The 18,079-nt window shown below is 38.5% G+C and overlaps 1 protein-coding gene across 1 annotated transcript in view; it reads right to left on the reverse strand.

Moving 5' to 3' along the window:
- Positions 1-555: 555 nt before the first annotated feature.
- ARHGEF38 (Rho guanine nucleotide exchange factor 38) overlaps positions 556-18,079 on the reverse strand; it is a 146,852-nt gene continuing 129,328 nt past the window's right edge. Inside the window, exon 14 of the mRNA XM_008267533.4 lies at positions 556-16,035. Within this exon, the coding sequence (XP_008265755.2) occupies positions 15,850-16,035 (186 nt within the window). The 3' untranslated portion in view covers positions 556-15,849. The remainder of the gene's footprint in view (positions 16,036-18,079) is intronic.

Consider the following 18,079-nt stretch of genomic DNA (forward strand, 5'->3'; position numbering starts at 1 on the left):
TAATTTTAGATAACTTTGTATAAAACAAGCTCATATATGTATATGTATGTGTGTGTGTGTTTGTGTAGTGATTAATTCTTGATTTTTTTTATATTAAGTCAGAAAGTTCTATGGTTTGCATGTGATTTGTCTGTCAAAGGTTCATGTATGTTGATTATTAAGTGGTGAAGTCTAGTGGGAGGTGAATAGATTATTGGTTGGCACCACCCTTGGAAGGGATTAAGGTCATTCTAATAGGACCCCTGAATTAGTTCTTGCAAGAGGACTTATAAAAAAAGTCCGAGACTAACCCCTGAATTACTCTCTAGTTTCCTGTCTGTGTGGTGATCTCTCCCCTTTGCAAATACTTCAACCAGATGCCACCTGCCGTGAGGTGATGCAGCCAAGGAGATTCTTGTAAAAGCTAGTACTGTGCTATTTGGACTTTCAGCCTCAAAAACTGAGTTGAACAGCCTTCCCCCCTCTTTTTTTAAGATTTACTTATTTTTATTTATTATTATTTGAGAGAAATCTATCCGCACGTTCACTCCCCAAATGGCCACAATGTCAGGGGCTTGGCAGGCTGGAGCCAGGATTCTGAAACTTCATCAAGGTCTCTCACATGTGTTCATGGGCCCAAGCACTTGGGTCATCTTCTACTACTCCACAACACCAGCCCCAACACTCGTTTTTTATGAAGTTACCCAGTCACTGTTTTGTTTTGTGTGTGTATTTTTTAATGACATTTACCCTTTTTTTAAAAATGAAGAGTTTTGTTTTTTAATATTTTATCTGAAAGAGTAACAGAGAGATTGGCAGGGTTAGAAAGCAACAGATGTTCCATCTGCTGATTCACTCCCCAAATGGTCAAAATGGCAGGAGCTAGACCAAGCCGAAGCCACGAGTCAGGAATTCCATCCAGGTCTCCCACGTGGGTGGCAGAGGCTCAAGCACTCAGGTCATCTTCCACTGCTTTCCCAGGCACATTAGCAGGAAGCTAAATTGGAATTGGAACAGTTGGGACTCTAACTGATTCTCATGGGATGCCGGCATCACAGGTAGTGGCTTAACCCTCTGTGCCACAGTGCCGGCCCCTGGTATTATTTTGTAGTAACAGAAAACCTGACCAATACAGAAAATTGGTAACATGAAATGAAATTGTTACTGCAACTGCCTGGAAATGTGGGACTATCTTTGGGACTGGTTTATGGTCAAAGGTTGTAAAAGTTTAGAGGAGCAAGCTAGCAAGAAACCTGGAATATTAGCCGGTGCCGTGGCTCACACTAGGCTAATCCTCCGCCTTGCAGCGCCGGCACACCAGGTTCTAGTCCCAGTCAGGGTACCGGATTCTGTCCCGGTTGCCCCTCTTCCAGGCCAGCTCTCTGCTGTGGCCAGGGAGTGCAGTGGAGGATGGCCCAAGTCTTTGGGCCCTGCACCCCATGGGAGACCAGGATAAGCACCTGGCTCCTGCCATCGGATCAGTGCGGTGCGCCGGCGCACTGCGGCTGGCGGCAGCCATTGGAGGGTGAACCAACAGCAAAAAGGAAGACCTTTCTCTCTGTCTCTCTCTCTCACTGTCCACTCTGCCTATCAAAAAAAAAAAAAAAAAAAAAAAAAAAACTAGAATATTGCAAGGGTATGAGGCATTTTGGGTGATCCTGTTGAAGGCTCTGAAAATGAGGAGACTAGAGAACTAGTCTTCAGATGAAAATGAAGATACCATTGGAAAATGGAGAAAAGATTGTCCTTAGACCATTGTAAAGAACTCAATCCATTGTGTCCATTCCCTAACTTTCTGGAAGCTGATTAAAGAGAATGACCCAGGGTATTTGACAAATTTATGAATAGTAAACCATTTGGTGTGCAACATGGGTTTTTTGCACTACTTTCAAGAGATTCAGGAACAAAGAGAACAGAGAACCAGTGGAGATCTGTGAAAAAATTCAAAGCTTGACAAAAAAAGTGTTGGAAAGAGAAGGGTACACCTGAACTACAAAAAAGATTAGTGCAAGGGCCAGCATTGTGGCATAGCTGGTGGATCTGCCATCTTCAGTGCCACCGTACCACATGGGCACTTGTTTGAGTTTCGGCTGCTCCATTTCCTTTCCAGCTTCCTGCTAATCACCTGCAAAAGGCAATGAGGATAGCCTAAGTGCTTGGGCCCCTGCTACCCACATGGGAGACCTGGAAGAACCTCCTGGCTTTGCCCTGGCCCTGCCCTGACCATTGCGGCCATCTGGGAGTGAACAAGTAGATGGAAGATCTCTGTCTCTCTTTGTCTCTCCCTCTCTCTCTCTAACTCTGTCAAATAAATAAATAAATAAATCTTGAAAAAAAAAAAAAGATTAGTGCAGATAAAAGCCAGTTGCTTTGTATTGGGAAAATAGGGAAAATTCATTGAGGGCATCTCAGAAATGAGGCCACCCATTCCATCACAGGACCAGATGCCTTCTAGGGCAAATTGTTTCAGGGATGGGCCTCTGGATACTCTCCATGGGCTCACTGACCCTGACAGCTTTGGGGTTTTACTCTGTTTTCCATGGAAGTGCTTCATAGCTACAGTCATGGCTCCATTGAGTCCAGGCACTGTTCCTTCCAGCAGCAGGCCTTGATGACATTCACATGATGCTGTTTTTGATGATGCACAGAATGCAAGACTTACAGGGTAATGGTGGCATCCATCCATATTTCAAAGGAAAGTGTGGGAGACCAGGCAAAAGTTTGCCACATGGTGAGAACCTCTAATGGAGCAATGCCTGTGGGGCCATGAGAGTGAACCCACAGCAGGGACCCCAGAAAGCTAGAGTGGCCAGCAGTGTACAGTGTCCACCCAGGAATGCCCCCAGTATCAGCACGCAGCCCAAGACAGCAGTAGTGGCTCCTGAACTGCAAAGTCATAGGGGCAGAACTACCTGAATAACAGAGGGCTCATTTCTTTCCACAATGTATATAGGATGCCAGATTTGGGGCTCTAAGATTTAATATCTGCTTTGCTAGGTTTTGGTGTTGCTTTCAGACATTTTTTTTTTCAGAAGAATGTAAAGAATCTTATTTTGCACATAACATATATGCTTTAATAAATTAACTTACTTGATCCAAAAATCAACCCATATTAGAATTGAGCAAACTAAGAGTCGAAATGAAAAATCATTCAATAGATTACAGAGTTAGGAGCAAAACTCAGGAATTACTTTCTTTTCTTACCATTTTTTAACATATTTAATAAATATAAATTTCCAAAGTACAACTTTTGGATTGTAGCAGCTTTTCCCCCCATAACCTCCCTCCCACCCGCAACATCCCATCTCCCACTGTCTCTCACATCCCATTCTTCATCAAGATTCATTTTCAATTAGTTTTATATACAGAAGATCAAATTAGTATATATACCAAGTAAAGATTTCAACAGTTTGCACCCACACAGAAACACAAAGTGTAAAGTAATGTTTGAGCACTAGTTACACCGTTAATTCACATAGTACAACACATTAAGGACAGAGATCTTACATGAGGAGTAAGTGCACAGTGACTCCTGTTGATTTAACAATTGACACTCTTATTTATGATGTCAGTAATCATCTGAGGCTCTTCTCATGAGCTTCCAAGGCTATGGAAGCCTCTTGAGTTCACCAACTCGATCTTATTTAGACAAGGCCATAGTCAAAGTGGAGGTTCTCTCCTCCCTTCAGAGAAAGGTACCTCCTTCTTTGATGGCCCGTTCTTTCCACTGGGATCTCTCTCGCAAAGATCTTTCATTTAGGTCATTTTTTTTTTCCCCCTCAGAGTGTCTTGGCTTTGCATGCCTGCGAAACTCTCATGGGCTTTTTAGCAAGACCCAAATGTCTTAAGGGCTGATTCTGATGCCAGAGTGCTGCTCAGGACATCTGCCATTCTGAATCTGCTATGTGTCCCGCTTCACATGTTGGATTGTTCTCTCCTTTTTAATTCTATCAGTTAGTATTAGCAGACACTAGTTTTGTTTATGTGATCCCTTTGACACTTAATCCTATCATTATGATCAATTATGAACTGAAACTGTTCATTTTGGCTAGTGAGATGGCATTGGTACATGCGACCTTAATGGGAATGAATTGGAATCCCCTGGCATGTTTCTAACTCTACCATTAGGGATAAGTCCAAGTGAGCATGTTCTGAACTGTAGATCTCCTCCCTCTCTTATTCCTACTCTTACATTTAACATGGATTACTTTTCAGTTAAATTTAAACACCTAAGAATAACTGTGTTAATTGAATAGTTCAACCAATGGTATTAAGGAGAACAAAAAAAATACTAAAAGGAATAAAATAGTAAGTTGTTCCTCAAAAGTCAGGATAAGGGCTGATCAAGTCATTGTTTCCCATAGTGTCCATTTCACTTCAAAAGGTTTCCTTTTTAGTGCTCGGTTAGTTGTCACCAATCAGGGAAAACATAGGATATTTTTCCCTTTGGGACTGGCTTATTTCACTCAGCATGATGTGTTCCAGATTCCTCCATCTTGTTGCAAATGACCAGATTTCATTTTTCTTTTACTGCTGTACAGTATTCCATAGAGTACATATCTCATAATTTCTTTATCCAGTCTTCTGTTGATGAGCATTTAGGTTGATTCCACGTCGTAGTTATTGTGAATTGAGCTGCAATAAACATGGAGGTGCAGACAGCTCTTTTATTTGCCAATTTAATTCCTTTGAGTAAATTCCAAGGAGTGGGATGGCTGGGTTGAATGGTAGGGTTATATTCAGGTTTCTGAGGAATCTCCAGACTAACTTCCATAGTGGCTTTACCAGTTTGCATTCCCACCAACAGTGGGTTAGTGTCCCTTTTTCTCACATCCTTGCCATCATTTGTTGTTAGTTAATTTCTGTATGTGAGCCATTCTAACTGGGGTGAGGTGAAACCTCATTGTGGTTTTGATTTGCATTTCCCTGATTACCAGTGATCCTGAACATTTTTTCATGTGTCGTTGGCCACTTGGATTTCCTCTTTTGAAAAATGTCTATTGAGGTCCTTGGCCCATCTCCTAAGTGGGTTGTTTGTTTTGTTTTTGTGGAGTTTCTTGATCTCTTTGTAGATTCTGTTTTTTAATCCTTTATCAGTTCCATAATTTGCAAATATTTTTCTCCCATTCTGTCAGTTGCCTCTTCACTTTCCTGACTGTTTCTTTTGCCATACAGAAACTTCTCAATTTGTTGCAATCCCAATTGTTAAGTTTTGCTTTGACTGCCTGTGCCTCTGGAGTCGTTTCCAAGAAGTCTTTGCCTGTGCCTATATCTTGCAGGGTTTCTCCAATGTTCTCTAATAATTTGATGGTGTCGGGTCGTAGATTTAGATCTTTAATCCATGTTGAGTGGATTTTTGTGTAAGGTAGGGGTCTTGCTTCATGCCTCTGCACTTGGAAATCCAGTTTTCCCAGCACCATTTATTGAATAGACTGTCCTTGCTCCAGGAATTGGTTTTAGATCCTTGATCGAATGTAAGTTGGCTGTAGATGTTTGGATTGATTTCTGGTGTTTCAATTCTGTTCCATTGGTCTATCCATCTGTTTCTGTACCAGTACCATGCTGTTTTGATTACAACTGCCCTGTAGTATGTCCTGAAATCTGGTATTGTGATGCCTCCGGCTTTGTTTTTGTTGTAGAAGATTGCTTTAGCTATTCGAGGTCTCCTACATCTCCATATGAATTTCAGCATCATTTTTCCCTATCTGAGAAGAATGTCTTTGGTATTTTGATTGGTATTGCATTGAATGTATAAATTGCTTTTGGGAGAAGGACATTGTGATGATATTGATTTTTCCACTCCATAAGCATAGAAGATTTTTCCATTTTTTAGTATCCCCTTCTTTCTCTTTAAGTTTTATGCTTCTCATCGTAAAGATCTTTGATGTCCTTGGTTAAGTTTATTCCAAGGTATTTGATTGTTTTTGTAGCTATTGTGAATGGGATTCATCTTAGCAGTTCTTTCTCAGCCATGGCATTGCCTGAGTATACAAAGGCTGTTGATTTTTGTGCATTGATTTTATACCCTGCTACTTTGCTAAACTCTTCTGTGAGTTCCAGTAGTCTCTTAGTAGAGTTCTTTGGATCCCTAAATAAAGAATCATGTCATCTGCAAAGAGGGATAGTTTGACGTCTTCCTTCCCAATGTGTATCCCTTTAATTTCTTTTTCTTGCATAATGACTCTGGCTAAAACTTCCAGAACTATATTGAATAGCAGTGGTGAGAGGGGGCATTCCTGTCTGGTACCAGATCTCAGTGGAAATGCTTCCAACTTTTTCCCATTCAATAGCATGCTGGTTGTGGGTTTTTCATCAATTGCTTTGATTGTATTGAGGAATGTTCCTTCTATACCCAATTTGCTTAGAGTTTTCATCATGAAAGGGTGTTGTATTTTAACAAATACTTTCTCCGCATCTATTGAGATAATCATATAGTTTTTCTTCTGCAGTCTGTTAATGTGGTGTATCATGTTGATTGTTTTGCGCACATTGAACCATCCCTGCATACCAGGGTTAAATCCCACTTGGTCTGGGTGGATGATCTTTCTGATGTGTTGTTTCATTTTATTGGCCAAAAGTTTATTGAGGATTTTTGCATCTATGTTCATCAGGGAAATTGGTCTGTAATTCTCTTTCTATGATGCATCTTTTTCAGACTTAGGGATTAAGGTGATTCTGGCTTCATAGAAAGAATTTGGAAGGATTCCCTCTCTTTCAGTTGTTCTGAATAGTTTGAGAAGAATTGGAGTTAGTTCTTTAAATGTCTGGTAGAATTCAGCAGTGAATCCATCTGGTCCTGGGCTTTTCTTTGTTGGGAGGTCCTTTATTACTGATTCAATTTCTGAGTTGGCTATGGGTCTGTTTAGGTTTTCTATGTCTTCATGGTTCAATTTAGGTAGGTTGCATGTGTCCAGGAATCTATCCATTTCTGATAGGTTTCCCTGTTTGCTGGCATATAACTCTTTGTAGTAATTTCTGATGACTTTTTTATTTCTGTGGTGTCTGTTGTTACATTCCCTTTTTAATCTCTGATTTTATTGATTTTGGTCTTTTCTTTTTTTTGTTAGTTGGGCCAATGGTGTGTCAATTTTGTTCATTTTTTTTCAAAAAACCAGCTCTTTGTTTTGCTGATATTTTGTAATGTATTTTTGGATTCAATTCTGTTGATTTCTTCTCTAATTTTAATTATTTCTTTTCTCTTACTAGTTTTGGATCTGGTTTGCTGCAGTTTTTCTAGATCCTTGAGATGCATTGATAGCTCATTTTTTTGGGTGCCTTTCTAAATTCTTGTTGTCAGCACCTATTGCTATAAACTTTCCTCTTAACACTACTTTTCTGTATCCCATAAGTTTTGATATGTTGTGTTATCCTTATTTACTTCCAGAAAGTTTTTGATTTCTCTTTTGATTTCTTCTATGACCCACTTCTTCATTCAGGAGCATGTTGTTTAGTCTCCATGTGTTTTTATATGCTCTAGGGTTTCCTGAGTTGCTAATTTCCAGCTTCATTCCACTGTGGTCTGAAAAAATACGTGGTATGATTTGGATTCTTTTGAATTTGCTGAGACTTGCTTTATGGTCTAGTATGTGGTCATTCCTAGAGTAGGTTCCATGCACTTCTGAGAAGAATGTGTATTAAGTGTAGGATGAAATGTTTTGTAGATATCTGTTAGATCCATTTGGGCTATAGTGTCGATTAAATCTTCTGTCTGGTTGATCTGTGTATTGCTGAAAGTGGAGTATTGAAGTCCCCCAATACAATTGTATTGGATTCTAAGTCTCCCTTTAAGTTCCTTAACATATCTTTAAATAAACTGGTGCCCTGTAATTAGGTGCATATATGTTTGTAATAGTTACATCTTCCTGTTGAATTGATCCCTTAATCATTATATAGTACCCCTCTTTGTCTCTCTCTCTCTCTCTTTTTTTTTTTTTTTTGGACAGGCAGAGTTAGGCAGTGAGAGAGAGAGAGAGAGAGAGAAAGGTCTTCCTTTCTGTTGGTTCACCCCCCAAATGGCTGCTACGGCCAGCGCACTGAAGCCAGAAGCCAGGTGCTTCCTCCTGGTCTCCCACGTGGGTGCAGGCCCAAGCACTTGGGCCATCCTTCACTGCCTTCCCGGGCCACAGCAGAGAGCTGGACTGCAAGAGGAGCAAGCGGGACAGAATCCGGTGCCCCAACCGGGACTAGAACCCAGGGTGCCAGTGCTGCATGCGGAGGATTAGCCAATTGAGCCATGGTGCCGGCCTCTTTGTCTCTTTTAACAGTTTTTGTGTTAAAGTTTATTTTGTCTTATATTAAGATGGCTACTCCAGCTCTTTTTGGTTTCTGTTGGCATGAAATATCTTTTTCCAACCTTTCACTTTCAGTCTACATGCATCTTTGTTGGAGAGATGTGTTTCTTGTAAGCAGCAAATAGAGGGGTTTTGTTTTTTAATCCTTACAGCCAGTCTGTGCCTTTTAACTGGAGAGTTGAGGCTATTTACATTCAATGTGACTATTGATGTATGGTGACTGCCCTGCCATTTTCCCAAAGATATTTCTTTCTTTCTTTCTTTTCTTTTTTTTTTTTTTTTTTTTTTTTTTTTGGACAGGCAGAGTGGACAGTGAGAGAGAGAGACAGAGAGAAAGGTCTTCCTTTGCCATTGGTTCACCCTCCAATGGCCACCGCGGCCGGTGCACTGCGCCGATCCGATGGCAGGAGCCAGGTACTTATCCTGGTCTCCCATGGGGTGCAGGGCCCAAGCACTTGGGCCATCCTCCACTGCACTCCCTGGCCACAGCAGAGAGCTGGCCTGGAAGAGGGGCAACCGGGACAGAATCTGGCGCCCTGACTGGGACTAGAACCCGGTGTGCCGGTACCGCAAGGCGGAGGATTAGCCTAGTGAGCCGCGGCGCCGGCAGAGATATTTCTAATATATGCTTTGAACTTCCTGTGATCTTTTACTGAGAGATTTTCTTCCTTTACCTTCTTTCATATTGATGGCCATGTTTCTGTGTTTCTGTGTGTAACACATTTTTAAGCATCTTTTGCAGGGCTGGACAAGTGGTCACAAATTCTTTCAATTTCTGTTTGCTACGAAAGGTCTTTATTTCACCTTCATTCACAAATGAGAGCTTTTCAGGATATAATATTCTGGGCTGGCAGTTTTTTTCTCTTAGTACTTGGGGTATATCTCGCCATTCCCTCCTAGCCTGTAGTGTTTCTGATGAGAAGTCTGCTGTGAGTCTAATTGGAGATCCTCTGAGAGTAATCTGATGTTTCTCTCTTGCGCATTTTAAAATCTTTTCTTTATGTTTCACTGTGGTGAGTTTGATTACAACCTGTCGTGGTGAGGATCTCTTTTGGTCATGTTTATTGGGGGGTCTATGTGCTTCCTGTACTTGGATGTGTCTTTCCTTCTCCAAACTCAGGAAGTTTTCTGCTAGTATCTCACTAAAAAGGCCTTCTAATCCTTTCTCTCCCTCCATGCCTTCAGGAACTCCTAGAACATAAATGTTGGGTTTTTTAATAGTATCCTGTAGATTCCCAACAATATTTTTTAGATTTCTAATTTCCTCTTCTCTTTATTTTGACCGTATAATTTCCTGTGCTCAGTCTTCTAAGTCTGATACTCTCTCCTCTGCCTTACTGATTCTGTTTTTCAAGCTCTCTAATGTGTTTTTTATTTGTTCTATTGAATTATTCATTTTGATTCTCTTCAATATCTCAATTTCATGTTCTACTAAATTCCTCATTTCATTTTGATTCCTCATTAAGATTTCATTTTCACGAGAGAAATTTTCTGTCCTGTCCTGTCTGGATTTCTGTAGTTCATGCATTTGTTTTTGATAACTTCTTAATGTTCTTATCACAAATTTTTTGAATTCTATATCTTGTATTTCTTCTATCTCATCTTCAAAATCTTGGCTTGGGGTGTCATGTTCATTTTGGAGTGTCATGATGTCTTTCTTTTTCTTGTTTCCTCAGTTTTTATATTTGTTGTTTGGCATTGTGCAGATATTCTTTGGTTTCTTCTTTATAAATATGTAATAATTTATATTATTTATATTTATATAGTTTATAAAATATAACTGCTCCTTAACTGCTATTAAATAATGGTACTAAATTATTCATGAATCCAGAATTGAGATAACTCCATTACTTACATGTGGAGTAAATGTCTGTTTATGAGTTTAAAATCTTCCTGCAGTTGTTTTGTTGTGAGAAACATATTTCTGTTGATAAAATACCAATTTCGCACAAACCTCTAGTCCTATTTAGGATCAAGAAGATAAAAACATCATTTTGTTTTATACTGTAGAGCCAGTGTGGATTAAACTTAAGAAATGACATGACACAAACTGAGCTCAACAACTGTTAACAATTAAAATGACCTCAGTACTCACAAGGAATTAAAGTAGTAATACTTGCTACAGTTTCCACATTAACTCTTAAAATGATAAATGCTATCCCCTCACAGAAAATATATTTTAGATAGAGTTGAGAGCAATTATCTTAATTTCTTTTGCATTTTATGTGACTTTAACATAGTTTAAAAAGTAATTTATGTTTGGGGAGTATGGCTCTTTGATAGGTAATATATGCGTGTGTATACATAGACCAACATTTATAAGAACCATAAGAAGTATCTTTGTTTAAAGATTAGATGATTCCCATTCTTAACATAGATATGGTAGTACTATTTATTAGTAACAGATAATAAATTATATTGTGATGACCAAAGGCTGTTTAGGAAATACATCATCTTACCAAAATAAAATTTTATTAATACAATTATTATATAAATTATTTAAGCAATTACAGCAAACCATAAATACATACCAAAGTGGTTTTTTAAGTAAAATAAGTTTAACTTACTTAGAGTACATTCCCTAGATTTTTAAAAAAGAACATATCCCAGTATTTGCTAAAGTATAATTTATTTTCCTGAAAAACTGAAGCAGATCTTATCTGCATCTATCTAGATACAAAGTTGTAAAAGCAATGTCTGGCCTACAGAAATTCAATTTGTACTATGGTAGCCTTGAAGTGAAAATTTGTTATATTAGAATAATTTTGCAGATCACAGAAAACTAGTGTGGGTTTTTTAAAAAATATTTATTGTTTATTTGAAGAGTTACAAAGAGGGATGTGGTAGACAGAGAGAGAGAGAAAGAGAGAGAGAGAAAGAGAGAAATTCTTCCAACCACTAGTTCACTCCCCAAATGGCCACAACAGTCAGGGCTGGGCCAGGCTGAAGCCAGGAGCCAAGAATTTCACCAGGGTCTCCCACATGGATGCAGGGGCCCAAGGACTGGACCATCTTCTGCTTTCCCAGGCGCATTGCCAGGGCGCTAGAAAGGAAGTGGAGCAGCTGGGACTCAAATTGGTGCCCATACGGGATGCCAGCATCTCAAGGCAGCAGCTTAATCCTTTATACCCCAATAGCACTGGCCCTAATTGGTGTATTTTTATATATTAGTGTATGTTTGTAGGAGAAAAGAAGTTAATGGAAAAAAAATAGTTTTTTAAAGAGTAAGATTCTTTAAGTAGGGATCTATCCCTACAGAGTATAAAGTCCAGTGTTGGGGCTGGTGCTGAGGCAAAATGGGTTAAGCCAGGACCTGTAGTGCCGGCATCCCATATGGGCACCAGTTCGAGTCCTGGCTGTTCCACTTCTGATCCAGCTCCCTGCTAATGGCCTGGGAAACTGCAGAGAATGGCCCAAGTTCTTTAGCCCCTGCACCCATATGAGAGACCCAGAAGAAGCTCTTAGCTTCTGGCTTTAGCCTGGCCCAGCCCAGGTTGTTGCAGCCACTTGGGGAGTGAACCAGTAGATGAAGGATCTGTGTCTCTTCTTCCTCTCTGTAACTTTGCTTTCAGCTCAATAAATAAATCTTTAAAAAAAATTAAAAAATAAAGTTCAGTGTTCTACCAGTCAATAAAATTTAATTGCTTCCTCACCATCTATAATGTACATTTATATGTCTAGCCCAGCTTTAGTTTTGTGAAGTCTACATGTATTCAGTGTTGAGTAACGTATTGAGTACCTTAAGAAGCCATAGATAGCCTACTGGTCAAGACACCCATGTTCCATATTAGAGTACATGGGTTCTGTCCCCAACTCTGGCTCCTGACTCGAGTTTTCTTACAATACAGATCTAGTAATAGCTCAAGTAATTAAGTTCCTGTCTCCCATATGGAAGATCTGGATTGCCTTCCTGGCTTCCTGGGTCTGTGGCGTAGGCCTAGTCCAGCCATTGCTGTCATCTGGGTAGTGAACCAGTGGATGGGAATGTGCACTCTGGGTGTGTGTGTGTGTGTGTGTGTGTGTGTTTAATGTTTCAGAAAGGAAAACACTAATTTTTGTAAAGCTACATTCATCATAAATAAGGAGGCATTTAATAGACATTTCTAAAAGCCCAAGTTATATTTTAGATAAATATGGAATATTCCAGCACTTAAAATTGTCATACAGTGCTTCATTACTGTGATTTAAATGTATTTTACAACTTCTACACTATTCAACTTTCATGCTAAAGTTTTCTGAAATATAAGGAATGTTGGCGGGTGCCGCGGCTCACTAGGCTAATCCTCCGCCTTGCGGCTCTGGCACACCAGGTTCTAGTCCCGGTCGGGGCGCCGGATTGTGTTCCGGTTGCCTCTCTTCCAGGCCAGCTCTCTGCTGTGGCCAGGGAGTGCAGTGGAGGATGGCCCAAGTCCTTGGGCCCTGCACCCCATGGAAGACCAGGATAAGTACCTGGCTCCTGCCATCGGATCAGCGCGGTGTGCCAGCCGCAGTGCGCTGGCCGCAGCGGCCACTGGAGGGTGAACCAACGGCAAAGGAAGACCTTTCTCTCTGTCTCTCTCTCTCACTGTCCACTCTGCCTGTCAAAAAAAAAAAAAAATTGAAATATAAGGAATGTTTACATGGTGACTTTGTGATATTTTCATGTTTTAAAAACCCATAGTAATTTTGTATTATTGAATGAACCTGCAATTTCTAAACTTTATTATATGCATTAGTTTAGAGCATCTGTATTTAAAAATAAATGTTAAATAAAATGTATATATACACAAGTTTGTTTTAAAAAAGAAAAATGGGTACAAAAAATTCCCTTAATTCTTGGTAAAACTATCTACACAGGCATACCTACAGCCTACACCAACAGTTTTTATATATTTTCAAAAAATATTTCTTGGCTTTTTTTTAAGATTTATTTATTTGAGAGGCAGAATTACAGAGAGGCAGAGGCAGAGAGAGAGAGAGAGAGAGATCTTCCATCAGCTGGTCACTCCCCAGATGGCCGCAACAGCCAGAGTTGCACCAATCCAAAGCCAGGAGCCAGGAGCTTCTTCCAGGTCTCCTACGTGGGTGCAGAAGCCCAAGCATTTGGGCTATCTTGTACTGCTGGATCAGAAGTAGAGCAGCCAGGTCTCAAACCGGCATCCATATGGGATGCCAGCACTACAGGCAATGGCTTTACCTGCTACACCACAGTGCCAGCCCCAACAAGTTTTTGTCTTTACAACTTCTTGAAGATTTATTCATTTCCCGTCTTCAGAATTTATTTCCTTTAGACTTAATAAAATAATATCTGACCTTAAAATTACAATTTACTTGATTTTATGTAAAATACTATAAAACAGGATATTATATGATTTTTAAAGCCTGAATAGCAAATTAAATATAGATTATATTTTTAAAATAGTAACAATGTAGATTTATACTAATATTTATACAAAATAATGGGGAACTACACGGAGTAGGTGGCTTCATTACAACTCTTGCTTAGCTGCTAACTTCAACTGTGGTTTTAATGGTGTGGTTTCTTCAAAGGTCAGGCAGGAAGCATCAATCCTAGGACCACACAGGTAGACAAGCTTCTCATATTAACATAGTTACTTGTTTCAGCCTGAAGAGCAGATATGTGCTTCTGACATAATTCTTGATTTTTGCAGATAGTATTAAGGGCACAGCTAATTTAAATATACACATATGTATAATTTCCCCACTATTTCAGCTCTGGAGCATGTGTATATTTTTCATAAGAAGTAAATGGATTTCTTTTTGCTTTACCCTAGGCGAATTACAATTTACTTACGTTCCAAAAGTGTCTGCTAATAAAAACTTTAAGTTCTTGTTTACCAACAAAAGGAGTCTTTCAATACCCAAATCAAAACAAGAAATACATGAAACTTGTATAACTTAAGTAAAATTTACAAAAAAACAAGAAATAGGTTATGCAAAAGCAACTTATTAGTAGACTCTTATAAAAACATTTATAAATTAATGACCTTGAGAGCAGTATCATAAAATGAAATGCTTCTGTCATGTAAATGTCAGTGGTTATACATGAAAAGTATGTGTGTGTGTGCATGTGTGTGTTACAGCCAGCTACTTTCTGAAAAGCAGCACCTTTTGTTATTTGTATTCTTTAATGATACATGTAATATAGTATGCATTATGGGGATAAAATAAATTGTTCAAAGTAACAATCTTAAATGTTAGCACATCTTATTGGACAATGGTTTCCACCTTAATTTGATTTTTAAAGGAAACTACTAAAATCTAATTTAATTTAATGTAATCTCTGTTCCAAAGGAGCATCCTTAGTTCAATAAAATGTCTTCAAAAAATAGTTCTTAAATTGTAGAAGACAGTTCATTGGGCAATACCCAAATGAAAGTTCAATGTCCCAGGCCATTTTGTTAAAAGCAGATGTTATCCTACCTTGCCTCATCTAAGTACAAATCAGCAGCTAAAAAAATTCAGATTTTGACTCAAAATATGGAATACAAAATTCTCCATTCATCATCTGAATGGTAGAGACATAAAATACTTTTTCATTGAAGTATCATTAGAAGTTGTATAGGATAGTTTTTCAACAATCATACAGTTATAGAAATTATTAATCAATCCTGGAAACACTAAACCTGGGGACTGCATATTGTTTAGGCTAGTAAAGAAGTCCTTGAAGCCCTGCATTTTGAAATTTGTACTTTAATATAGGCCTGAGAAGAAAGTAGCTCACATTGATGTTAATTATTTGCATTGCTAAGTGCTTTGCGAAGAGATAATGTAGACACTCTGGAGAAATATAGTTAGGAGAATGGACTCTGGTCCTAGGCTACCTAGGATTGAGTCAGCCCCTACCACTTACAGCAATGTGTTTTGAGTTAATTACTTCCTGGTTCCTCATAACGTTGTATTAAGTTACTGCATATAAAATGGCATGCAGTATACAGTCAGAAAATGTTAGATATCATTAATATCATATTATTTAGGGTTTTTTTCTTGTTCAAGACTTATGTTAAAGAAAGGTCCCATATCAAAAACTTCCAGTTGGCTATTAATCAGTTCATATTCTTATGTGTATTTAGTATTGTCTGGTTCATATATATGTGTGCCTGACTTTTATTAAACACATATTTGTATAAATTGCATAACATAACATATCATATATATGTATGTACATGCATGTGTGCATATTCAAGAAAAAATATGAAAACCATGTTTAAGATGAAATGTATAATACAGTAAAAATAATTATAGTAAGTGGAAAAATCTTCGTCTAATCTTTGATTTTATGATAAAGGAACACATTTACTTTTTCAAAGTATCTTCACTTTTAAGTAGTTGATAGTTGGAACCTGAGCCATTTGCTTTGATGTTTTTGTTGCCTTAGTATTTCCTTCAACATGTATTTTTTATAATATATTCATGAAATAATCCTGATAGGAAGTACGATCTTCCTTAAAACTTGATACAGTATCAGTTCATGTAGTTTGGAGATTTCTTGCTTTCTGGTCTGAAGTTTTGTCATGTCAGTTTTATGAGGTAGTCAGTCAACAACTTGTCAGAAAATGAAAGTCACAGACTTATTTTCTTAAGCATAAGTCATCTTCCCAAGGTAGTTAGCTGGCACGTATCCTTTCTGTCCTTGAGCTTCGGCTAACCACCACTCTTTATTTCCACTTAGGTCACAAAATCTAAGTATATGGACTCTTTGGTACTCTTGAAGGCTGAGTTCATGGTCACTCCGTGCTTGAAAAGCATGAACAGCATAGAAAATCTAGACAGAGAAGTGAATGAAATTAATGGAATCAGAAGCTGAAAAGATTGAGAAACAACACATATTTCTAAATTTTAGAAGCAATGTTCAAGTTTTCTTAATTTTGCAGTCACATTGCCCAATTCCTATTGGATTTATTTTTGTAAAAGTACGCTCCCTGATGAGAATTCAGTAGAGTAGGCATTCTGTGATTCTGTTGGAAGGAGTCTAAGCTGTCCATGCTTGAAGTAATTTGCCAGTTTCTGTTAAAAGATGTTTTAATGCTAATTACTAATACTTCCAAGAATATTTTCTACAAAAATAGAAACATTGGCAGATATTTTTGCATAATTTCAACTGCAGTACCTATATGCTAGGTGAAAGTAGGAAGAAAATGGGAATAATACTAAAGTTTTAGCAAAGAGGCAATAAACTCTACAGCATCATACCAGTGAAGTCATTAAAAATTATGTTTTTTGGAGACTAATAACATGGGAAATGCTTGGGATGAAATAGTGAGCACCCTCCACAAAAGGATATAAAACTAAATGTATAATGTAAGTGTAATATTATTTGAGTTCTTTTCAATAGTGGGATGATAGCCCTTTCTACTATTTTATTCTTTTATTTTTCAAGTCTTTGACAATGTATTTAATTTTTGATCTTTTTAAATTAAGTGACCCAGAAGAAGGTAAAAAAATTTCAATCTCAGTAAATTCTCTCTTACCTCAAAAGAACATTTCATTATTACTAGATATCAGAAACCCCCAACTATGTCCTGCTTAACTAGGCCATCTTTCAGTAAAATCATAAGATTGATAATGAAAGGTTTATCTATGATATAAGATTAAGTAATTGCTTAACAACATCTATTCATTCATGTAATCATAATTTATAAAGTACCTACTGAGTGTCAGGTATTATTTTACCAGGGACCTTACAACCCAGCTAGCAAAATAAAAATGTCAGCAAAGCAAAATCAATCAATCAATCAAACAAAAACATACCACCACCACCACCAACAACAAAAGCTCTACACATAGATGATCCATCAGCTAACTGTGACATGGATTTTGAAAGAGGTAACTTTCATAAATTACAAAGTTGACAAAAGGTATTAACCTGTTACATTCAAAGATATAGATACCAAGTACGTGAAAATAGTATTAGGAAAAGGCAAACACATTAATTCTCTCAAAATTTAGGGTCTATGGCCGGCGCCGTGGCTCAATAGGCTAATCCTCCACCTTGCGGCGCCGGCACACCGGGTTCTAGTCCCGGTTGGGGCGCCGGATTCTGTCCCGGTTGCCCCTCTTCCAGGCCAGCTCTCTGCTATGGCCAGGGAGTGCAGTGGAGGATGGCCCAGGTGCTTGGGCCCTGCACCCCATGGGAGACCAGGAAAAGCACCTGGCTCCTGGCTCCTGCCAGGATCAGCGCGGTGCGCCGGCTGCAGCGGCGGCCATTGGAGGGTGAACCAACGGCAAAAGGAAGACCTTTCTCTCTCTGTCTCTCTCTCTCACTGTCCACTCTGCCTGTCAAAAAAAAAAAAAAAAAAAAAAAAAAAAAAAAAAAAAAAAAAAAAAAAAAAAAAAAAAAAAAAAAAAAAAAAAAAAAAAAAATTTAGGGTCTATGGATAAAGGTAACTATGAGAAATGATTTCATTGAGCAGAAAAGAACTATTGAGCAGTGTTGGGAGTACTTTAAACTGTTATTTAAATCTTGAACTGTTATTTAACTTTCTATGAAATTCTGATTCTGTTGGTTGATATACTGTCTAGCAATTCGCATGAGTTGTTCCCTAGGGAAAAGAACCACACTGCTATGGTCTGAAGCTTTGTTATTTCCCAAAATGTGTGTATTGAAATCATAGTCCCCAAGATGATGGTATTGAGGTGGGGCTTTTGTTAGGTGATTAGGTCATGAGGGTGAAGCCCATATAAATAAGATTAGTTCCTTTATTTGTAAATGTCTCATGAGAGACCCCTCATCACTTCTACCTTGTGAGGACCTAGCAAGAAGGTGCTAACTCTGAACCAGAAAGTTGGCAGACAGCAAATATGCTAGT

The sequence above is a fragment of the Oryctolagus cuniculus genome, chromosome 8 (genome assembly GCF_964237555.1).
Source record: "Oryctolagus cuniculus chromosome 8, mOryCun1.1, whole genome shotgun sequence".
Lineage (NCBI taxonomy): Eukaryota > Metazoa > Chordata > Mammalia > Lagomorpha > Leporidae > Oryctolagus > Oryctolagus cuniculus.